General features: G+C 47.2%; 1 protein-coding gene across 1 annotated transcript in view; it reads right to left on the bottom strand.

The window, feature by feature from the left end:
• Positions 1-22,783, bottom strand: part of PCP4 (Purkinje cell protein 4) — a 46,836-nt gene extending 24,053 nt beyond the window's left edge. Inside the window, exon 1 of the mRNA XM_075850994.1 lies at positions 22,673-22,783. Within this exon, the coding sequence (XP_075707109.1) occupies positions 22,673-22,681 (9 nt within the window). The 5' untranslated portion in view covers positions 22,682-22,783. The remainder of the gene's footprint in view (positions 1-22,672) is intronic.
• Between the last annotated feature and the right edge of the window lie 451 nt (positions 22,784-23,234).

Below are 23,234 nucleotides of genomic sequence, written 5' to 3'. Positions count from 1 at the left end.
CCAGCTGATTGGTGAGGGGTCTAAACCCCACCGATCATATACTGATGACCTATCCTGTGGATAGGTCATCAGTGGCGTAACTACCATAGCGGCTGCTACAGGGAGCATCCCTGGTGGCGTTGCTAGCAGCCGCTATGGCTGCTACAGCAGTAGCGACGCCACATTCAATAGTATCTGCGTCCTTAGGACGCAGAGACTATTGAACACTGTGACTAGGGAGGTATCTGCCTGCTCTGCCATCAGCTACAAGCCATTCGGCCTGCAGCCGATCAGGTGCAGGGACGGGACCCCTGTGCAGGCCAGCGTGATGAAGTCACTGGATCACTCAAGGATCCAGTCGGCGTTAAGGAGGCTTGTGTAGAAGTTCTGTTCATCGTGGGAATGGGACCTAGGTGAGTGACGTTCTCTCTTTGTTTGGGGGGGGGGGCTGTATAGCAGAACCTACGGGGGGCACGATCTACAGGGAGGGCGGTGTGTGACATCCAGGGGAGGGGCCCTGTCAAGAGTTTGCTATGGGGCCCAGTCTTTCCTAGTTGCGCCCCTGGTCATCAGTAAGAGACACCCACACTAATTGTAGCTGCTGTACAACAGACTGCCTCTCCGGGTTACACAGCTTTCAGGTCATTTCTACTCTACAGGATGACCTGTGCAGGAAAGCATGCAGCTTCAGGATATCAAACAAGCAAGACAAGGGGGGGGGAGATATTCCGGAAGATTGTAAGTTGTGCTGCGAATGTACGGAGGGGGAGGCTCGTTGTTCAGCTTTAATCACTGTCTATTTTATGACTGAAAGAAACATCTAGAATTGCATTTAAATAACAATGAATACAAGTGAACATCCCATCAAGCTCCAGATTCTGCCTCAATGATGGCGAGATGTATGGCGTCGGGCGCTGTACTCAGTGTGTGGCCATGTTCTGCAGCGGCGGCCTCGCCGTCTTTCTAGCTGTCACATTCTGTTATCCGGTCTGCGTCCTCCTGTGCAAGCAGCGGTTGAGTGACAGCAGGATACAGCCCTGGTCATTTTGAATCAAAGTCTCCATCCTTTCAGGTTTCACATCTTCCGCTGTGATAGATCTCCAGGAATCCATACTGTTAGGCAATTTTCTATCATTGTAGCGCTGAATACTACGCCAAATGGGAACAAAACAAAGTAATTCCAAAGACGGGGGGGGGGGGGGGGGGGACGACAGACGGGGACGTACAGCACTGGTTTTACAGAATAGAAGATAGTGACTCATATGTCGAATGATACTTTAGGCACCCTGACTATACAGTGGCAAAACCATAGATCAGTACGTATTTGTCACGGTGTGGTAAGGGGGCTGCAGAATCTTTTCTGTGAGATTTCCAGCACGGGAAACGAAATCTCGCGAGATTACGGAGATAAACGAGATTTTGTTTCCCGTGCTGGAAATCTCACAGAAAAGAGTCAGAAGTGTCAGGATTCTGAATACACATGACGTCCAGGCTTTATTCATTATCAGGACACTTGATTAACGTTAATGTCTGTGTATGTGGCTGCAGATCATGTTCTAGTAAGAACGCGATTCTGCTGTCTAAATGAATGAATGGAGAGTGCATGATGCCGATTGGTCAGCGTCATACACTCCTCTGTACAACGCCCACTTGGTCGAAAGTAAAAATACGCCCACTTGGGGATTAAGCAACTCATTAGCATAAACCAAAATCACTCCTAACGTTGTGAAAATAGATAGTTTTTTTTAAATAAAAAGCATTTCTGTCACCTACATTACAGCGCCCATCTCCTTATGTAGGAGACAGGGCACTTATAATGTGGTGACAGAGTCTCTTTTAAAGAGGCTCTGTCACCAGATTATCAAACCCCTATCTCCTATTGCATGTGATTGGCGCTGCAATGTAGATAAGAGTAACGTTTTTAGTTTTTTTTTTTTGAAAAACGATCATTTTTGGCCAAGTTATGAGCAATTTTATATTTATGTAAATGAGCCTTTCTAATGGACAACTGGGCGTGTCTTGTGTGTGTAACATCTGGGCGTGTTTACTTGTTTTACTAGCTGGGCGTTGTGAATAGAAGTGTTTGTCAGCATCATCCACTTCTATTCACAACGCCCAGATGTTTCAAACACAAGACACGCCCAGTTGTCCATTAGAAAGGCTAATTTGCATAAATATAAAATTGCTCATAACTTGGCCAAAAATTATCGCTTTGAAAAAAAACAAAACAAACGTTACTCTTATCTACATTGCAGCGCCGATCACATGCAATAGGAGATAGGGGTTTGATAATCTGGTGACAGAGCCTCTTTAAGCTGGTGAGTTCGGAGAGGTGTGCACTTTTTTTTTTAACCTACATTAGTCAAATTAAAATGAGAAAATGTAAAATTGTTTTTTCTCTTATAAACTGTAGGGGTACGGTTAGCAGGGAATACATTACCTAGGTGTTCCCTGCGGTCACCATATACAGAAGAGGCTGGACGCGGCCGCAGGGTGAAGGGAAGCCGACATGACCGTCCTGGTAGGGAAAGGGTTAATGAGTTGAGGGAGAGTTGGAAGGAGCTGAAGGAGGGACGGGGAGGAGTTAAGGGGGACGGGGGGCCGTTACTGCGCTTCCCGCTGTTTCTCGGCATTGAGCCGGAAGCAGCGGGAGGAGTAACATAGAAGCAAGTAAGCTCCCCGTTGCCCGGCTTTTAGAAATGTCAGAAGCCCTTATGTTAGAGCGGCTGCGTGCCGCTGCTGTGCACCACGGTCCCGGATGGCTAGAGGAGACCGTGGCTGCAATAACGAGGATCCCGGATGCCGTTTCGCCACGTCGGGCACGGCGTTCGGGGTCTGTTGAAAGGGACAGGCTCCCCTCCCCCGGCCCCCTTACGAGCATGGCTATGGCGGCGGGGGGGGAGTCGGCAACAACCGCTCCTGCGCTGGGCAGGCAGAGAGTGGTGCCAGGGGTGACTGCGACGCAGGCTGGGTCGACCCGTCCCTCTCGGCGGTCCCGACCTCCAGAGCGCCTCAGTCCGGAGGTAGTCCCGCGGACACGGCGTCGCAGAGGGAGCCCGATCCCGGACGCTGCAGGCCAGGCAGCTGGGAGGACCGCCCCTTCCCAGGCCCTGCGTCCTGGCAGGAATCCCAGGCCGCGACGGGGTCCGGCGGTAAGCAGGGAGTCGCAGGCTGGGCTCCCTGTCACCCCTCCCCCATCAGATGGAAGATTTGGAGAACAAGGTACGGCCGCCCCGCATGGTGATGTTCCGGCCAGGGGGCAGGCTTCGTCAGGATCGTCTAGACGGACGCCTAGATCTGCAGCGACGTCGAGGCAACAGGTCCGGTCGGAAGTCTGGGTCCCGGCGGTCGGGCGGCAGGTTGCCGGCCCATCGGTCAGCGCGTCCTCATCCCCGTTCCGAAGATGTCGTTGGGAGGGACAGTCGTCGGCGAGAGAAGAACTGGAGGAAGGTGAACTGGACGTGTATCGTCGAGGTCAGGATGGTCCGGCTGACGGGAACACAGCGCCTGTGCAGCCCGGTGAGTGTATAACTCCATCATTGTCTTATCCAGCGATTTTTATGTCGGGTGTCGGCGGGGAGGCGGCTAGTATTGCATCGGGGGCCGGTAGTGGCGCGGGCGGACACGACGGAGCGGGTTTGGCAGACTTAGTGGGTTGCTTACGGGAGCTGGTGGGGCACCTGGATAGGGCCGCGGCACCGGTAGTAACGGAAGTGTCTCCTGCGGTAGTTTGGGAAGGCCCCAGGGACGTGGGATCGTTACAGGCGCGTCCTGTGGTGGCGGTTAGAGAGGCGGTCGCGGTGTCGGTACAGACCGAGGCACAGAAGGACGGCGATCGAGTGCGTATGGACGATCGTGCTCGGGGGGAGGTGTATGTTTGTTTTGAGGGTCCGTTGGGGGCGCATTTAAAGCAGGAGGTGCGTGATCGGATCTGGAAAGACGAATATGTTGATATTTTTTCTCTCTTGCCGCTGGCTAAATTTAATTTGGATAAGAGCAAGCGGGATGAGAGTAAAAAGGACGAGGAGGAACGGCGGCGGTATAGGCTTATCCCGCAGACGTTCGTTAATTGGTCGCAGGCGTTCGCCATATTGGCTAGTGTGATAGGGGAAAAGGCGCCGGAAAATTGTTCGGCGTTGTTTTGTTATTTTGATGCCATTGGGGAGGCTCATAGGGCGTATGGGGGTCAGGCGTGGCTGCGATATGATGAGCAATTCCGTCAGCGGAAGGCGGTTCGGCCGGCGATTCGGTGGGACCAGAAGGATATTGCTCTCTGGTTACGGGTTACGGCTCCGGTTAGGCAGCCCTTTCCCGGGAGCGGTGGCCAGGGAGGCCAGTCTAGTCAGAGTGGACAAAGCGGCGGGGGAAAGGCGGGGTTTTGCTGGCAATTCAATGAAGGTCAGTGCAAGTTCGGGGCCACGTGCAAGTTCAAGCACGTGTGCTCCGAGTGTAATGGTGCATCACACGGGGCGGCAAAATGTCTGCGAAAAAAGAGGTCAGGGAACCAGCACGGGGCTGGTCAAGGGGGTGTCGCCGGTGAGGGTGGAAAGGATGGCCCCTTATCTAAGTGAGTATCCGGATAGGGCGGCAGCTAAGTTGCTTTATGAAGGGTTTCGTGTTGGTTTTGTTATTCCTCCGCCTCCTTATGAGGTTCCGGTTACGCGGAGGAATTTAAAATCGGCTTACTTGCATGCGGAAGTCGTGTCGGAAAAGTTGTTAAAAGAAGTTTCGTTGGGGCGCATGTCGGGGCCATTTGTTGAGTCGCCGGTAAAAGATTTAGTTGTGTCCCCTTTGGGTATTGTCCCTAAACGCGAGCCCGGAAAGTTTCGTTTGATTCAACATTTATCGTATCCCAAAGGTTCGTCGGTAAATGACGGGATTGATCACGAGTTGTGTTCCGTAGTTTATACCTCATTCGATAAGGCGGTGGGGTTAGTGCGGGCTGCGGGTCCGGGGGCGCTGCTAGCAAAAACCGACATCGAGGCGGCGTTCAGGTTGTTGCCGGTCCATCCAGAAAGCCAACGGCTGTTGGGTTGTTTTTGGAATGGGGCCTTTTACGTGGATCGGTGCCTTCCGATGGGGTGTTCTCTTTCTTGTGCATACTTCGAGGCGTTTAGTAGCTTCGTGGAGTGGGTAACGAGGGGAGTATCCGGGGTCGATTCGTTGATCCATTACTTAGATGATTTTTTGTGCGTTGGCCCGGGGGGTTCGCCGGTTTGCGGTAATTTGCTTCATGCACTACAGAAGGTGGCGAGGGATTTTGGGATCCCTTTGACGCCGGAAAAAACGGAGGGCCCGGTAGCGACGATTTGTTTCTTGGGAATCGAAATTGACTCGGTGGCAATGGAGTGTCGGCTCCCGGCGGATAAGTTGGGTGCTTTGAGGCTGGAGGTTCGACGGGCTTGTAGAATGAAGAAAATGGCGCTGAGGGAGCTTCAGTCGCTGCTGGGGAAGTTGAATTTCGCCTGCCGGATTATGCCAATGGGGAGGGTGTTTGGTAGGAGGTTGGCGGCGGCAACGGCGGGAGTGCGCGCGCCGCATCATTTTGTGCGGCTCAAGGAGGAGCACCGAGCTGATCTTCAGGTTTGGGATGACTTCTTGGGCCAGTACAATGGTCGCTCGCTATGGATGGCTCCTGCGCAGGATACGAGTGATTTGAATATTTTTACGGATGCGGCTGGGGTGGGTGGTTTTGGAGCTTATGGGGGAGGTCCGTGGTGCGCGGGTCAATGGCCGGCTAGCTGGGTGTCCAGTGGACTCACGCGGAATCTGGCCCTGCTCGAGCTGTTTCCCATCGTGGTGGCGGCTACCATTTGGGGGGACAGGCTCAGGGATAAGAAGGTCCGTTTTTACTGCGACAACATGGGGGTGGTGCTGGCCATTAATAACATCACGGCGTCCTCTCCTCCGGTAGTTCAATTGTTGCGACATTTAGTGTTGGTGTGTTTGTCATTGAACGCGTGGGTGGTGGCGGTGCATGTCCCGGGTGTTCAGAATTGTATCGCTGATGCTCTTTCTCGCTCGCAGTGGGACCGGTTTCGGCAATTGGCACCGGGAGCGGAACGTCTCGGGTTGGCGTGTCCGGAGCATCTGTGGGATCTGGTATCGGTCCCGTAGGGCAGCTGTTAAAAAGGTCTTTGGCGCGCGCGACGTGGAGTGCGTATGCTGCTTGTTGGAGGCAGTGGGAGGAGTGGTTAAGAGAGTTGGGTGACGTCAATACGGATAGACAGGTTGGTGGCACTTTTGTACTGGTTAGGGGACGCCTGGGAGTCGGGGTTTTCAGTAGCGAAGGTGAACCGGTTCATATCTGCGGTGGCGTTTGGGTTTAAGCTGCGGGGTTTTCGGGATGTATCGAAGGAATTTCTGGTATCGCAGGCTTTGAAGGGGTTGCGTCGAGGTAGGGTGGAGGCGGATAGTAGAAGGCCGGTGTCGTTTGCTTTGCTTAAATCGTTGGGCGGTTCATTAGCATCGGTATGTCGTTCTTCAGATGAAATGCATTTGTTTCGATTGGCTTTTTCGTTAGCGTTTTTTGGAGCATTTAGAATAGGTGAGTTGGTGTCGCCAAGTACAAAACGGGCAGGGGGGCTGAGATCTGGGGAGGTGAGCCTATTTGCAGATCGGCTAGAGGTATGGTTGCGTCGATCAAAAACTGACCAAGTAGGGAAGGGAAAGTTGATAGTTTTGTTCGCTCTCCCGGGGTCGGTCATGTGCCCTGTAGAGTGCATGCGGGGTTTTACGCAAAACGGGGGGTCTCCAGATTTGCCTTTGTTACGTCATATGGACGGGTCGTTTTTGTCCAGGTTTCAGTTTGGAGCTGTATTTAAAAAATGTTTGACGGCGGTTGGTGTTGCGGCAGGCTCATATTCATCTCATTCCTTCAGGATTGGCGCAGCAACGGAAGCGGGGCGCTGGGGGTTGGATGATGAAGGGGTGAGGCGTATTGGTCGTTGGGAGTCTAAAAGGTTTAAGTCCTATGTCCGCCCCCATATGTTATGATTGGGGTTGTTTACGCTTTACAAATGTTATATTGGTGGTGCCTAATTGTTTTTTCCGTTTCAGATTCGCCTCCTTGTCTGGTGTGGTTGATGGGTCATTCGTACGTGCACTGGGGGGCTTTGAGGGCGGACGTCCGCCCGGATGGTCGCCAGTTGCGCATTCCGCGACAGGATGCGGTTGTGCATTGGCTGGGTTTTAGAGGTATGTCGTGGAACAGGGTGTTGGCGGAATTCCAGACATATGCGCGGCTTGATAGGGTTCCGGAGGTCTTAGTGTTGCACGTGGGTGGGAATGACTTAGGAGTCCGCCCTTTTCGTGAGTTGGTGCGGGATATCAAACATGATATGTTGTGTTTGTGGGTATCTTATCCCAAGTTGGTGGTAGTGTGGTCGGACATAGTCCCAAGAAAGCATTGGCGGTTAGCTAGATCGGTGGAGAGGGTCAATAAGGCTCGCATAAAGGTTAACCGGGCGGTGTCCCGTTTTGTGGCAAAGAACGGGGGCATTTGCGTAAGGCATAGGGATTTGGAGTCAGGAGTGGGGAATTTCTGGAGAAGTGACGGGGTTCATCTGACCGAGGTTGGCATTGATCTTTGGAGCTTGGCGATAGCAGAAGGCATAGAAAGGGCGGTGGTGGTGTGGAGGAACTCACAGGCTTAAGGGGGTCAAGGCCTGTTTCGCTGTGGCGGGGGGAGGCCTTGAGGCCAGTCAGTACAAAATGGTGGGGGGGGTCGCATCGGGGGTATGCGTCCCCCAAAAAAGGTACATGGTTGAAGACTTCATCGGGTGTTATCCCTTTGAAGTGGTCTTCTGGTAGAAGGTATATCACTTGAAGGCTTCATCGGGTGTTATCCCTTTGAAGTGGACTTCTAGTGGTCGGTATATCACTTGAGGGCTTCATCTGGTGTTATCCCCTTGAAGTGGACTTCTAGTGGTTGGAGCCATCTGCAGAGGTGAACGGTGCTTCCGAGCTGGTTTACGGCTGGAGGTAATTGGTGGTTTGCAGATGGCTAATTCGGTGTGTTCTTAATAAGGAACATCTGAAGGGGCTTCAAGGACTTCCTCTGCTCGGGTTAATGTTAACGGTTAATTGTTATTTATGATTCTGACCCATGTTGGGTCATGTGAATTATTAGGAGGAATTCTCTGGTGGATTCCTAACTAGTTATCCGAATGTTTCGGATTTAAATTGTTTTTATAAAACTGTGAAATTAATAAACGGCTGCTGTGGCCATTTCACATCCAACCTCGGTGTCATGTGTCTTTACTAAGTGGGGGTGGGGGGGATAGTATGGTCTAAGGTTAACACACGACTCTACCTAGGCAGGTCAAGACCAGTGATAATCCATTAGATCAGCGTTACCAGTAATCTATATAGCCAGACATGCAGGGAAGGCACGGATCACGTCTTCTCTGCATCCCTACAAGCACAGAGATTCCCTGTGATGTCATTACTGTGACATCATCCCCAGCAGCCACCTGAATGCAGAAGCAGCGGCTTCTGCATTCTGAAGGGCATCACTGAATAAGAGCGGTGTTCTGGATTTTTTGTGACAGGCTGATCCTGCCGATGGCCCCACTTGCAGGAGCGCTCAGTGACAAAGTCAGCACCTAAATTAACAGGCTGTCGGCATAAGGACCAGTCACTTAGCCCGCAGACTAATGAGTGTCAACTCTGACCTGAAAAACAGCAATTTTCCACGTCAGAGTCGCACCCGTGTGGGACCAATTTGCACGGATCCCTCGTAGACTTGAGTCTATTGAGGGTTCTGTGAAAATGGACATGTCATTTTTATGGGCCCTTCACACGGTCCGTTAAAAAGGCGGCCGTGTGAACAGCCACATGGAATTGCAAGCGTCCGTGTGCCGTCAGTTTTTGTTTTTTTACAGCACACGGATGTATAGTGCGCTCATCTGGATTCGGCCTTAGGCCCCATGCATACAAACGTATTTTTAGCGGCCGCAATTCAATTGGCTCATTCACACAACCATGGTTTCCACGGTCCGTGCATTGCCCAGGAGCCTGGACCGCAAAAAGATCGGACATGTCATATTACAGCCACATCTTGCGGTCAAGGCTTGTTGAAATTAATGCATGCGGCCATGTGCACGGCCCGCGATTTGCAGGAGGCCGCGGGTGACTCTGCAGCCATCCGAGCCGCAAGTCACGGCCCGTGCACACCACTCAGCAGAAGGCAAGGAGCGGCTCTTGCTCTAGAGGACCATGGACTATCTACTTACAGAAGCTCTTAAATTCAATAGGGCCACTAACTGCTCGTCCACACGTAGCAGAATTGCGGCCTGTTTTCCGTCCGAAATTGCTGCTATTCTGTATTCTACTGAGTATTTTCTGTCTGCAAATTGGTTTCATTCAACAAATGTCATCCACACGCTGCGGAAAAATACAGTCCACAAATTCACCTGCGGTGCGTAATTTTAGTTCCGCAGCATGTTAACTATTGCCGCGGAAAGTGGACCGCTTCCTGTGTTTTTCTTATGTAATTGCTGCACAATGTCTTACAGGGGGTGGAAATGATATCACAGGAAGCAAAAATATCACCATCACACAAAGACCGCAGCAAAAAAAAGAAATAAAAAAAAAATATACACAATTTTGATGCGGAAACACGCCAACCCCTTTGAAGAAAGTTTCCTTCCCTAAGAACTAGACTGACAAGAATACATTGATTTGTACACAATTTCCCAACATGCACCACTGCACAAGTCTTAGACGACAGATTATTTGGTTATATAACTTGACCTTTACGTATTGGGTGTCTCAGAAAAAGAAAAAAAAAACTGCAATTTCTAGATTTCCTTATATTCAGTTTTCCAAATTACGTTCGAGATATTTTTGGATCTGGTTATAGACCATCACATGCATGAAAGGTTCGTAGAATAGATGAGCTTTTTCCATAGATTTGGATATAGAGCTCAGTTCATTCTCCTCCTGGGTGCAGCCGACGCCTCGACAGAGTCAGGGGACCCTCATTCTCCCGACCAGATACATCGTGCCATAAATGTCTAATATCGGAGACCCTCATTAACCGTGATCAATCTTGCCGGGACTGGTCATCATGGAAGGGGTGCTACCAAGAATCCACATGCCTGATTAAGGAACCAAGGCAAGAGAAAGGGACGGAGGAGAACGGCAGCAAAGGTTATGGACCTAGGAGATAAAATTCAGAACTTTTGGCTAAAATTTTGGACCTCGTGAAGGAGTCTGCCACCAACAATGATGTCTGGTGAAGGGCAGACGTAGGACTTTTGTATCTCTTCACCCTCCTCGTGTGGGGTCAGTGCTCCGTTACTGAAACAAAATGTGGAGTGAATCCTCCAAGGTCAATCTCTAAACTTATAGATGGCTACAAGCATAGCAGAGATTCATTTGTCCCAACTCATGGTTTGGATGGCCACATACTTATCTACGCCACCCATGGTTTCCGATATCTTGCAGTGTATGCCCCTTTAACAGTCAGCACCCCCATTGGGGTAGAAGATCAGAATGGACTTATCTATATCACGATATATTATCTCCATCTTTAAACAGCACTGTAGCTATGTACTAGGCAAGACTAGGTAGATACCAGGGCCCACACCGTCCATGTTAACCTGCCTTGTGCTGTATGCGTAAGACGAGGGGCCCAATGTGACTGATTGCCAAGGGCCCACATACAGTTGGAGCGAACCTTGACTTAGTTATCACACATGAGAGCGATCGCACCCATTGACTTCAATGGGCGACATTGTCTGCAAGAACTGACCACAATAGGACACGCAACAGACACGATGGGGACGTGTGAATAGCCCCATTGATTTGCATAGGTCCGTGAGCTGCTGTTTTTTTTTTTAACGGACAACACACTGATGTAGAATACACTCGTCTGAATAAGGCCTAAATGTGAGGTTTTGGTTAGGACTACATGATGGCAGTAATCTGTATACGAGTCGTTGGGTTGCCAAAAACTCAACCTCAATAGTTCCCAATGAAGAACACGGTCAGGAGTCCCCTTTGGAAGAGCTCAGATTGTGATTTGATGCCATGTCCCAGTGTAGCCCTACCCTAAGGGATGAATTCAGCTCTGCTGCATCTGTGAAGTAGGTGTAATAAATATTGTGCAGAGAGGATACGGCCGTCACTGGTTACGCACAAGGAATGTCATGTCAAGGCCACATTTACGTTCCATTCATACAAAGCTTTTAAGGCTTTGTTAGGTTTAAAGAGTCGCTAGAAGGATAACGTGCGGTATGATTCACAAGACAAATCTTCCTCCTGACATGTTTATATATACATAGGTGCATTAGTGTCTGCAGCTACGGAACCGAGAGACCCTCACCACGGATCATCTCCTCACACCGATGCATCTCAATACCGTACATGTCGGTGTCCCACAGCTACGGCAGGCGGCCTAGGACTCTTACAGGGGTGTAGCTAAGGGCACCGGTGGAGCCATGGGTGTCGGGCACCAACGCGCCACTCTGTCTTGGCCAAGGTATTTCGAAACAGAGTTAGGACAGGAAAATGGATCTCTGCCCCAGGTGAAGGAAAGCAGAGCTACAACTCGATATTTGAGCAAGTGAGAGACTACCAGACCCTATAGCAATAGTCCTCAACTGGCAGACCGGGGACACCAGCTGTCCGAACCCCACAGACCTGCTGCCATAGAAGCTTTGGAGGAGGGCAGTGTCATTGCAAAGCATCTATGACAGCAGGAGCGGAACTACGTACGGTTCCCGACACTCGATATAGGTAGAACACAAATAAAAAAAAATTATATATATTTGTCTGAAATCATTTTAGGGGTCTGGTCTAGGGGTAAAAGGCCTCGTCTTGGGTCTAATTTAATTTTGGCGGTCTGATTCATTTTAAAGGTCTGGTCTAGAGAGTATGAATAACTTGTAGGGGTCTGGTCTGGGGTATGAATTAATTTAAGGGACCAAATTAATTTGAGGGGTCTGGTCTGAAGTAGGAATTCTTTTTAGGGGTCTGGTCTAGGATTAATTTTAGTGGACAGGTCTGGAGTCTGAATTAACTTAAGGAGTCCGGTTTCACCTGACTGCAGAAACAGGTAAGTGGACTAGTTGAATACCCCTGCTCTATAGCCTCGGCCTCAGAGGTACAGCTTTCTGGTTCCACAAGTAGTGGAGAGACAGAGACAGAGACAAGCTTCTAAGAGGGGTTGTGCAGGATCAGAATAAAAAAAAATTATATATATATTATTTATTTAGTTTTTCAAATAGCACCGCTCTTGTCAGTGGGATGTGCCTGGTATTGCAGCTCAGCCCCATTCCACATGTACTTTCTAAGATATCCCGCTATGGAACGGTCCAAACATACAAGGGTCACTCCAGACCAAGTAATTATTCATTCAGAATGAGCAGATCGCACACAGGATTCAGTCTATTGGAAACCCACCTCAAGAGGAGAAGAACCCCCAACATTTTCTAGCTACTGAGCGAGATGCGGGACTACGACAAAGCTTGCAAAGGCTTTCAGTAAAAACTGTGTCTCTACAGAAGATGCGGCAGGTATAAATAGGATGGCATAAAACAGAATATATTTGTTTCCATTTCTTGTGATTTTCAAGATCTCTGCTTGCTGTCAAAAAATGAGGGCATTCTTGTTTACATCCAGAGACTAAAAACCTGTACAGACCTAAAACGTCACAGCAGAGGATTTGCTACAATTGTATCCAGTCTACAAATCTTCTGTAAACTCAAAACAACTGCAGAAATCTCTACCGTTCTGGTAATTTGTTACAATGAATCAGTGAAGATAAAATGTATCGGCCTGGAGTCCAAGCGGTTTGTAGACAGGATACAGTTTATCAGTCTTATTTTTTTTCTTATGAATCAGAGGGATCAGGATGAACACGTGCTGCAATGTATGGGATGTAGAGATAAAACGAGATAGTGATCAGTAACTAATGCTGCGTCTATGGGGCCCCTGGAGAAGATCTTTAATGTAATTGTGGTCTGCGCTTATACTAAAATCTAAATATTTAACCAAGATCCTCTCCCTCAAGTCCATCAAATATTTAAGTGTTCATAAAAAACAAAAATGTGAACAGAAGGGTTTATTATAAAACATAGGTTACATTGAGGGGCATAACTGTAGGGGGGGGGGCACACACAGAGATGGCGTTACACCCGGGCCCTGGTGACTAGGCGGTTCCTGCAGCCTCTCATCGCAGGACCCATGTTTGCAGATACAGAGCTACAAATTCCTATAGACAAATAGTTAAAATGACAACATTTTGGCTACACCACTAGAGGGAGCTCAGGAGCTTACGGTTTTATTATTGAATTCAATGAATGAAGCCCATAAGCTCCCCCTAGTGGTGGCTGCAGGCAGGCAGAATTTTATAATTTAACTCTATGGGGAAGCTTTTCTACACCAGTTGAATATGTGCCGTTTCTGCAAAAGTTGGCTGAGCTTAGCAGAAGGGGCCACCCACAGCCCTACACATTTACTATAATTATGGCAGAAGCGAACGTAAATTAGAACAGAAATCTACACCAGCTCCTAGCTGGTATAGATTTCACTCTGTGGCGCATGGACAGCCAAAAACGTGTCAAAGTTATTAAGAGGCGCGCTCCGCTTAAACTTGTTGCGTGTTACTCCTGCGGACTTCAGGCAAAGGCAGAAACACCAGTCTTAGTAAATCTGCCCCATGTCTATAGGTATTTGGACCCATGTCGAAAACAGAGCTCCGACCCCCTATAAAAATATGGTAATAAATTAAAAATTTTGGACCCGGTAGTTGCTGGCACGGAGCGGGGGTCTCGTATTATTGTACTGTAAACCCCAGGAGATAAGCAGAGACCATGCGCCATTTCATCATCATCTTTTGTTCCATCCTCTAAACTGTCAACATTAGAGAAAAATCTAAATTGGAAGTAAATTTACAGCTACATATGACACGATAAAGGTGTTACACCAAATTCTGCTGCACCCGATCATTGACTGATAGAATAATGGCCAGTGCTGTCTCTTGGCTGGAAAGGTGAATTGTGTTTAACCCCATAATGACCAGGCTGCTTAATTGTGACTAAGGGTTCACACACATGCAACGTCTATTCTGTGTGCACAGACCAATATATGTACAGTATACAGCTCCTATGCAGACCTATGTATCTCCTTGGTTACAGACGCAAACAAACCCTGTGTAGTCTGATCCTGCAGTCATGTGTTACGGCATTACATCTGTCCCTCTTCTACGGTTGGTAGGTTATCAATAGGAGACAGACACCAATGTGGAATATTAATTAATGCAACTGTGCCCCCCAAAAAATATTGCGCAAGAAGGAGATCAAAAAATAAAAATAGTTTTCTGCCAGAAGAGTATCGGTGACCCTCTGTATGCAGCCGACTCAGGTCCTAGATTCAGGTCTTCACTGTACTCTGACCACTATGTTTAGATGGGCGAAATACAGATGTAGCAGAGCTGAATTTCTCGCTATACAAAACATTCACACACATTGGTTTTGCAACTTTTTTTTTTTCACGACAGTATTTTACCAGTTACGACCGGATGTTAGGTACCAATTTTCTTTGTATATTCGTACCATTTTTTTTACAATGACTTTAGTGGGGAAACCTGTATCTAGAATGTCTGTCTATGCAATTTTTAGGTTCAACATAATTTTTTTAACAGATCTTAATTGGTGTCAGAGCTTCAATTTTCTGATACAGAGATTCAAATTCCCCACATAGAGCTAAAGATACAATTCTGTCTTCCTGCTGCCACCACTAGAGGGAGCTTGCTGTATACGGTATTCTGTTGAATGTATAACCAGTATGCTCCTGAGCTCCCTCTAGTGGTGACTGCAGGCTCCAATAATTTTATCATTTAAAAAAGGGGTTATCCAGGTTAAAATTGTTGGCCTATGCTTAGGATAGGCCATCAATATTAGATTGGTGGAGGTCCAACTGTTGACACCCCAGGTCTTTGAAAGGTTTGCGGCACTTATACCAAATATTACACCACTGTCCCATTCACTTCAGGTGCCGTAACTGATGTTGGTGCCAACATCAGTTACAGTAATTGGACCAGAAAGCAGAAGTCAATAAAAAAAAATCTTAATTGCTGGAGCCCGAGCAGGAACGCTCAGAGGGTGGAGCCTGAGCAGGAACGCTCAGAGGGTGGAGCCCGAGCGGGAACGCTCAGAGGGTGGAGCCCGAGCAGGAACGCTCAGAGGGTGGAGCCCGAGCAGGAACGCTCAGAGGGTGGAGCCCGAGCAGGAACGCTCAGAGGGTGGAGCCCGAGCAGGAACGCTCAGAGGGTGGAGCCCGAGCAGGAACGCTCAGAGGGTGGAGCCTGAGCAGGAACGCTCAGAGGGTGGAGCCTGGGCAGGAACGCTCAGAGGGTGGAGCCTGGGCAGGAACGCTCAGAGGGTGGAGCCTGGGCAGGAACGCTCAGAGGGTGGAGCCTGGGCAGGAACGCTCAGAGGGTGGAGGTTATGTATGACATATTTAAGGGTGAAGCTATTGTATGAACGATTGGCACGCTGCATCACCATCCCCCTTAAAGTCTTTTCTTAAAGTAGTCCGCTCTGACAGGAAGTCCTATGTATCACACCGCACACCCATCATCCTCCTCACAGCCTCATTATTGGCCTCCAGTTGCTATAAACAGAATTTCACGTCTTTAGAATTATTAGTGCAGAAACGCTGCTACAAAGCACAGGCCATAACTGTAATAATTGTAATCCCGCTCCTCATAATGCAAAGCTATAAGAGAATCGCTTCATGATTTTATAGGCAACATGTAAAATTGTGTCCTGATGCGAACCCAGTCCCCGGAGCTCCACGTCCTCTTACATACAGATTTGATAGTCCTTGTGACCATGGTTGTGACATTGGATACAGATATAGCAAACGTCATTGTGTATATACAGCGATAATACTTAAATCTGGCATCTGATAATCCAGAATCTGGCACATACCAAATCCCAGATTAATTTCACCCTCTATAGATGGCGTGCAGTAGATGTATGCCCGTGTTAACATCGATACCCCCCCTACATGGATGCCAATGTCCGGTCACTGTGGACCTGCCTAGGAAGTCAAGTGATGGACTATGCGGATCTATACCCTTCCAGTAATCCAGCATGGCATTTTTTATGTTGGATGCCGGATTAGCAGGATTTCCACACCATAAAGCACCAGATTAATGGGATGTTCGGTCACATTCCTTATATTATAATCCATAACGGTAGAAAAAAAACACACCTGGGTTTGGGGGCCACCACATAGTGACGCGGCAGCGTTGTCATTGTCACTTACCCTCACTACTTGGCACAATTATAACAGTCAAAGTGAATGTCCAGATTGAATTAGGCACCAGGTCAGTGTAAATCCAACAATCTGTGATAATTAACATTGTAATACATCTTTATAACTGTCAAAGTTTTGTCTTTTCCCTGATACAGAGCTCCAAATCCTCTATAGACATAGAACTGAATGATACAATTCTGTCCGCCTGCAGCCACCACTAGAGGGAGCTTACTGAAGACTGTGCTCAATAATAACAGTATGCACTAAGCTCCCCCTAGTGGTGGCTGCAGGCAGATAGAATTAGATAATTAGAATTAGATAATTTAACTCTATACAGGGGCGCTGTCAAAAATACAGAGCGCTGACTCCTATAAACATATATTATGAACTTAATCTGCACAGAATCTTGGATCTATTTGACAAATAATGCTCCAAGATTGACATTAATTTTGAAAGGGTTTTTCACTTATTTGTCAAGGAACCCTCCTAACACTATGGAGATTATAAAGCGTCCCCTGCTTGGACCTCTAGCCATTAGCTGTAATCTGTGGGGACACCTGACAGTAAGTGTTCAATTTCCCTGCAGCGCCACCGCAGGTGAAGTTCTGCATTACACAGTGCCCATTTATATCAATGTGTTCTCTGTGTAATACAGGACAGGACAGGTCCTCCAGAGACGCTCTATGTAACCACTCTACTCTGGCCAAGAGATGAGGATCCTGAAAAGAGCCCCTTCCCCCCCCCCCCCTATTACTTCAGAATTCACTAATAGGGTGTATGAAAACTTTTTTTTTTTCAAACTGGACAACCCCTTTAAGAACCCCTTTGTGCCAAATAGCAAAATAAGCTCTGCTACATCTGACGTTTGCTTAATATATAACCGAAAGATCTGTTATAGTAATAAGTAGCCCAATATACGGAGAAACTAATATAAAAGTATTCAGGGACAGGGCTGTGTAGTGAAGTGAGGGCATTAATCATGTGACATCATAATGGGAGAAGTGGTGGCCTGTGGGACTATTAATGACAGATATTATGCAGGTATATTAATGAGGAGACGGCGGAGCACAATATTATCATCCTGACACGGTCGTTAGAACGTCGCCTGTTAATTCCGATCCAGCATGTCCTCAGCCATCAAGCACCAATCAGGTTACACCGGCTCATCAAGGGAACAGGCCGTTATATTGGAGTCCACTTTTTACAGTGAAAATCTGAAGATTTATTATTAACAGCTATTAACCCCTTCACGAGCCGGTCAACATTCAAAGAATCAAGTGGTGTACATAAGAGACAGGGGCTTCAGAGCAAATGATGAAAATAGGCCCCATCAAGGACAGAAGGGTCTGGAGTTTCTCCCTATACATTTTTTTTTTTTTTTTAAATGACCCTTCGGTCAATTCCTTTCCCCCTTGTTTGCTAACAATGCCGTTCCTCTGGGGAGGGGAGTCTGGCACAGGTTCTACCACCCACAAGCAAACTATTAAACCAACCTCTAGGGGGCGATGTGTCAAGGAACTAGATACCTCATGGCCATTACTCAGAAATCCGTCCCAGAGACCAGGTAGAGAAGGAGCCGGGAGGGCAGAGACCACTAAATAGCATGGAAAATCCCAGCAATACAAATATCTTTCAATATACGGCCCTAGGTCTCAGAATCATGGTCAGATCAGGTCAAATCCACAGCATGTCAATTGTATTTACGTAACCGTTGCTTTTTTGTTGCAGGGTTTTTCCCATTGAATTCAATGGGGAGGTAAAATCTGCAACCAATAGCAGATGTTGCTATTTTTGTGGCGGAAAAGCTGCAAAAATATTGCAACTCAAATAAAATATATAATAATCTTATACTTACCCAGAATTCTGGGCTTCTTCGTCCACGCCGGCCTCCTGGGATGACGTTTCATCCCATGTGGCCGCTGCAGCCAATACACACACAATCACAGGCTGCAGCCAATCACATCGGATAAAACCTCATCCCAGGAGGCCGGTTTACAGGACATCAGAGGGCAAGTATGGGCGTATTTTTCTCTTCTGTTTTCCGCAGCAGACATTCCGGCAGAATGACCGCACCACAATTTGGTGCGTTTTTTCGGCCGCAAATTCGCTGCAGCCGCCAGGGAGGATAATCCGTACCTTTATACAGCATATCCACCCTATGTGAACTTATCCTTAAAGAGAAATTCGGCCAGTCCATAAAAAAGGTCAGAAGTTTCTTTGGTACAATATCTTCGTAGATACAAGTGGTGGGTGAAGACCTAAATAACGTATAAATTACTAAATCATTTTCGACAAGCAAAACCAAATTTTAGTGTTTTCCATGTCCCCCTTTCTCTTCTACTACTCATTCCTTCAATCCCCAAATTATCCACCACTTGTAAGCCCACCGACTCAAGTAGGTTCATCGATTCCTGCATGGAGCTACACAATGGAGAACCCAAGATCCAACATAATCTCAGTTTCAACAAAACTTCTTTACATACTTTCTGCTTTCAACAATCCCTACTTGTTAGAAGGGGCTCCTTGATCCTCAGCAATCAGCTGTAATCTGTGGAGAAACCTGGCAGTGTGTTTTTATTTTCCTGCAGCGCCACTACAGGGGAAATTAATCATTACAGTGTCCATTGAAATCAATGTGTTGTCTGTGTAATGCTGGACAGGACAGGTCCTCCAGAGCAAAAGACGCTCCTTGTAACTGCTCCCTACTCTGGTCAAGAGAGGAGGACCTTTATTGGATATACTTTGGCCACCTCACTTAAAAAATAGTAACTGTAGCCTCACACCTATGGTCAAAAAAGGACTTGCCCATCCTTGGGCCGGCAAGCAGAGTAGTAGCTAGGCTTGCCTTCACCCGGTGAAATTATTCAGTTTGCTGCTATATGCCCTCAATCTAAATACTCTGGCCAAAACAGACTGGTTTGTTGGGTCCATGTGCTGGGTACCAGGAGTGCCACCAGTCCACCCTATGTGGGAAAAACAATCCTTGCCTTACCACCACTAGTCATTTTGTTCAATGTCATGAAGGATTTTTTGCACCTTTGAAGTACATATCCCTTCCGCAACCACATGCACTATTGTCCTTTTCTTCGAGCTTCTTGTAGACCACCAACTCCCAAACCAAGGCAAAAATCCAGTCTTCACAAAAGGATATAATGCTAATCAGAGACAAGTCGCCCATTTTCTTGTTGTTCCCAACCTCCTGTTATTGCTCTTCTTCCCTCACCTGCTTCAATGAAAGTTGATCACGAGCCAAAAACCGAAAACCCAATATTGGCTAAAGATTGAACCCTCGAATAGAGTCTCCAGCCAAGTGCTCCAGCAGCTCTGCTAGGTAGATAGTCAAATGCCTCTCCGAGGAGATGCCATAACACAAATCAAAGTGGGGCTTCCATGTCACCAAGATGAGCAGGCCCTTGTTCAACCACAACTATTCAAGGCTTCTAGAAGAGAAGGATGGGGAGTCCCATAGACCAGTTCCAATTTCCACCGTGTTGTAAGGTTGTGGTGCCAATGAAGAGCAGGTCCCTCCTCATGGTCAAACTACCTTTGTGCAAGGAGGGCAGAGACAACCTTGACTGGGGCATGCCCTTTCTTAGGATCAGTCACAATTTTTGTGTGCCCCTAATACAATCCTATTAATATATAATTTCACAGTAATTCCCCTGCCTAAAAAGGGGTTGTCTGGTTCAGAAAACCCATTTTCAATTTTCCCATTATGAAATTCAGAGTCAAAAGAACGAGGTCTTTCTTTTAGGATCTTAATCTATTAGCCAGAGCAGAGAGTGCCTATGGAGAGTGTCTCTCTCTCTCTCTGGGAGGACCCATCATGATCTGTGTATTACATGGACAGCCCATTCATTTTAATAAAAACGGTGTAATCCTTCATTTCCCCTGTGGTGGCGCTGCAGGGAAATTAAACACTTCTCACAGATCACAGCTGATCACCAAGGTCCCATCATTCGATCATCTTCTCGTCGTGGGAACATTCTGACAAAAAGGGGTTGTCTATAGAATATCCATCAGACTAAGAAAAGATTAATGGCCTATCTACATGGACTAACCCTCTTTCCCCATCCTCAGATCTCGGACTAATCTTTAGGCATACTATTGTTGGAAGGGGCAATTTAGAATTTTCAGTTTTTGGCTGAAGGTTGGCTTTCGAAGATAATGGAATCGCTTTTCCTGAAGAATTGTGATACATCAGCGAGCTTCTCGCAGATCAATTCAGCAGACAGGTGATAAAAATTGACAAAGGGATCCGTGATCGCTGATCTCAGCACAATCCAGTGGCGGGTGTTAATTAGGACGCCATAACTAGCTATAAAACTTTTGTTTGGACGGTTAAAGTCGTCATACATCATCCTGTCACCGCGTTGTTGTTTAGTCAAGAAAAGCAGAAAAAAACAGGGAGCACTCGGGGCCTGATTGATCGCTCGGTATGGAAAACGCTATGGAAATGACATTCATGGCCTGTGAAAAACTCCAACATTAATTGAAATTTATGGAAATCACTGGAATTGATTTGAATAGAGAAATTTCTGAATTCAAAACACAATTTGGATGGGAAATCCTTAAAGATTAATGACTGAAGGGGCCAAAAATATATCACATTTACGGACATACCCACAATGCATTTCTCTGGCTTTTCTACTCATTGTTTAAGGAAATTAGTTTCTAAATGTAAATTCCATGTAGTCGTATAAAAGAGAAAAATCATCTGAGACCTGAGGAGAAAAATCCTGCGGAGGTCAAGGACTCAAGTCTCTGGGATACAAGTGTCAGTGCGTCATTGTCCTGTATCTGAAGTGTCATTGTACCCCAAGTGTCATGGTCCTGTACCCCAAGTGTCATGGTCCTGTACCTTAAGTGTCATTGTACCCCAAGTGTCATTGTCCTGTACCCCAAGTGTCATGGTCCTGTACCTTAAGTGTCATGGTCCTGTACCTTAAGTGTCATGGTCCTGTACCTTAAGTGTCATTGTACCCCAAGTGTCATGGTCCTGTACCCCAAGTGTCATGGTCCTGTACCTTAAGTGTCATGGTCCTGTACCTTAAGTGTCATGGTCCTGTACCTTAAGTGTCATGGTCCTGTACCTTAAGTGTCATGGTCCTGTACCTTAAGTGTCATGGCCCTGTACCTTAAGTGTCATGGCCCTGTACCTTAAGTGTCATGGCCCTGTACCTTAAGTGTCATGGCCCGGTACCTTAAGTGTCATGGCCCGGTACCTTAAGTGTCATGGCCCGGTACCTTAAGTGTCATGGCCCTGTACCTTAAGTGTCATGGCCCTGTACCTTAAGTGTCATCGTACCCCAAGTGTCATTAACCTGTATCTTCACCGTCATGGTCCTGTATCTTAAGTGTCATTGTCTTTTCCCCCAAGCAGAGTGTCATTGCTCTGTCACGCCTAAATGTCAGTGCAGCATTGTCCTGACACCCAAGTGTCAATTTGTCACTGTTCTGGCACCCCAAGTATCAGCGCGTCATTGTTATATGAAGGGGGGGGGGGGGAGTCTATGAATTTCGGCTCATCAGGGATTACATGAGACAAATACTATTTTGCGCCTCCCTCCGACAAAGTTTTATCAGACCTTCAGCTATAGACGACATTAAGACCCCACATCTTATTGGCATAGAGAGAGAAATATACACATTATATATATATATATATATACATATACATACACACACACACACACACACACACACACACACACACACACACTCTAAGTATACAGGAACATGACCCCAGAAGGGTAATTGCAGCAGAGAATAATGTCATTAATTTGCAGCAGCCCCGGTGGAAGGATTAAATATTCATACCGGGCGCTCTGCATTTCACACATCAATAGGAGACCTGTTACCTGCAAATGTGAATCAATACCGATGAAATATTTAAGCATCGCGGTTACCGCCGTTTGTTTAGGATTTACGCCTTGCGTTCCTTAGAATCATAGTGCAAACATGAAGCTCCATTCAAAAGGCAAATATCATTATTCTCTAAAGACCTGCAGTAAAGGCAAATGAGGTCTTCAACAAGTCCCGTCACCTGGGAGCACGCTGGTAACGAAAGAAACCAGACACAAAGAGACGACACTCAAGCCATACTAAGATTCCTGCAAAGCCATTTGTCAGATGCAGCAGAGCTGAGTTTGTCATTCGGTACGACACATCGTGCATTTTACATAGAGCTGCAGATCAAACCGTCTGCATTATCCGAACTCAAAAAGATGCTCAAACCGGTAAAGAACAAATTCAGCTCTGCTACATCTCTATGTATAAAACCACTATAGCGCAGGTAGTTTCTGGCACCTGCAGAAGAAAGAAAAAATAATAATCTACCGCTGTCCAATGCTGCAGACTTTCAGTAATGTCATGTTCCCAGGATAATAGAGGGAATCCCTGTTTTGTGATCACTTACCTCGCTCATGGTTGCTTTGAGATGACAGTCCTTAGGTCTCCACCTGGATTTTACACTGGAGAGCGCACGGTTAGAGCTGTTGTAATGTACTAAGCTTTTTCTCTTAAAAGGGGCTACCCTGTGGCATCACAATCCCAGCAAACCAATGGGAGTCCTGCAGCTGACAACTATTTAGTCTTGGCATTTAAAAAAAGTCTTAGGGGACACCTAGTGGTGAAATGTATCATGACAGGGTAGAGCTGCAAATTGCAGAGGAGAGCTGAAAAGAGAAAAGCTGGAAAATTAGATGCGGTTGTATCCAGCGGGGGCCAAAAGGACTGCAAAGGGGATGGTGGCACAAGGGCATATAATACGACATGACATACTATAGGTACAATCACACTAGACAGAGCCGCCTCACTATATACATGGACACTTCAATCGTTATAATCCTACAGAATATAATGTTAACATGGTGCGGTAACAGAGGCTAGATGCTGGACCTACATGTAGCTTTTATACTGAATATTAAGACCACAAAGTTACGCCTCTGCTTGCGTAAGTGCTCGGGCACTGTCAGTGC

The sequence above is a fragment of the Rhinoderma darwinii genome, chromosome 2 (assembly GCF_050947455.1).
Source record: "Rhinoderma darwinii isolate aRhiDar2 chromosome 2, aRhiDar2.hap1, whole genome shotgun sequence".
Classification (NCBI taxonomy): Eukaryota; Metazoa; Chordata; class Amphibia; order Anura; family Rhinodermatidae; genus Rhinoderma; species Rhinoderma darwinii.
The sequence above is the reverse complement of the archived record's forward strand: the minus strand, read 5'-3'. Positions and strand labels throughout refer to the sequence as shown.